The sequence below is a fragment of the Trichechus manatus genome, unplaced genomic scaffold (assembly GCF_000243295.1).
Source record: "Trichechus manatus latirostris isolate Lorelei unplaced genomic scaffold, TriManLat1.0 scaffold00104, whole genome shotgun sequence".
Taxonomy (NCBI): domain Eukaryota; kingdom Metazoa; phylum Chordata; class Mammalia; order Sirenia; family Trichechidae; genus Trichechus; species Trichechus manatus.
This window is the reverse complement of record NW_004444040.1, coordinates 4,410,565-4,411,982: the sequence shown is the minus strand read 5'-3', so window position 1 is coordinate 4,411,982 and position 1,418 is coordinate 4,410,565. Positions and strand designations below refer to the sequence as shown.

The window sequence follows — 1,418 nt, the reverse complement described above, 5'->3', positions numbered from 1 at the left end:
GCCCGGACTCCTGGCCTCAATTTCTGGGATCGTATCACTGCCTTGATCCCCAGTTAACAAAAGGGAGGGAGTCTGGGTTCCTAAATAATCAGCAGAGAGGGCGGGGGCAGGAATATACATATGCTGTAATGGGGGTACATCAAGCAGTGACCCTGCCAGACCCTGGTTGGAAATAGCTTTGTTGCCACAAACCAGCTCATAGCTGCCGGATCTACACCCCCTGATCTCCCATCCGCACTGTGGAATCCTGGGTACTCCAGACACTCCACACCTAGCCCCTCTCAGCCATCCCTCCAGGGCTGGGCTGGCTCTGGGCGCCCTTGCTTTTGTTGGAACCCACATGCGGCCAGGAAATACTGGATTCCAGGTTCCTAAGCCTCACAGCTGGCTGGGGGCTCTTTCCTCTCCTGAAGGCAACCCTGAGTGCCTTCCCAAGAAAGGGACCCTATAACTGATTTTTAAATACGATCTGGACACCAGGTCACATGCAAAGCAGGACTAACAGCAACTGGGCAGTTCTAAGGGGAAAAATCGGCAACTAGAGGTTCGTTGGAACTGAAAAAAATCTTCTGCGAGTCCCATGTTTATATCCCAGCAGATCTTCCAGAGAGGCTGTTCACAGGCTCGTTATGAACAAACGCTTATGGAGGAGCTTCTGTGCACCCGGGAGAGTTTACAGCGATAAAGGGCCTGTTTCTTTCCCTTCAGAAGCTCATGGAATGGGGACAAGTAAACGCGGGGGGTTACTGGGAGGTTCAGACCCAGACTGGACAAATCAAGGCGACCACAGAAGAGGTTTACGTTTGGATGCTGGGCCTTAGGCGAAGAAGAGGGAAAGGGCATGACGGGGAGAAGGAAAGGAGGTGCCACGGCGCACATGGGGGAGCTGATGAAAGGCAGGCAGGGGGTAGTCACTGCATATTCGCTGATGCTGGGGAACATCCCGGCCCTCGAGGGAACGTCCAGGGCGTGGGCTCTGTGTCAGGGCCCCCCGGAGGGGCACATTTCCCCCTCTGTTCCACAGGAATTAATGGACCACGTCGCTCTTCTCTCCCCAGCCACGCGCCATGTACTGGGCTCTGCTGCTGCTGCAGCTGCTGCTGCCGTCGGCGCTGCTCCCAAGCCAGGCAGGGCCTCCCCAGGAGAGGGTCCCGCTCTTCCGGCTTTTTCAGCAGGGTCCTTGGGCGAGCGGCGGCAACAACGCCACAGGCTCGCCGTGCGAGGGGATCCCTGCCTCGGAGGCCACCTCCGTTACCCTCGCGAACCGCAGCCTGGGGCGCCTGCCCGGCTGCCTGCCACCCGCGCTGCGTAGCTTCGACGGCAGCCACAACCTGCTGAGCGCCCTGAGTGCGCAGGATCTCGGCGCGCTGCCCCAGCTGCAAGTGCTGACGCTGCGCCACAACCGCATCGCCGAGCTG

At 58.7% G+C, this 1,418-nt stretch overlaps 1 protein-coding gene across 1 annotated transcript in view; it reads left to right on the top strand.

The window, feature by feature from the left end:
• The first annotated feature begins 1,067 nt into the window (after positions 1-1,067).
• Positions 1,068-1,418, top strand: part of LRRN4 (leucine rich repeat neuronal 4) — an 8,814-nt gene continuing 8,463 nt past the window's right edge. The window contains exon 1 of the mRNA XM_023737564.1: positions 1,068-1,409. Within this exon, the coding sequence (XP_023593332.1) occupies positions 1,068-1,409 (342 nt within the window). The remainder of the gene's footprint in view (positions 1,410-1,418) is intronic.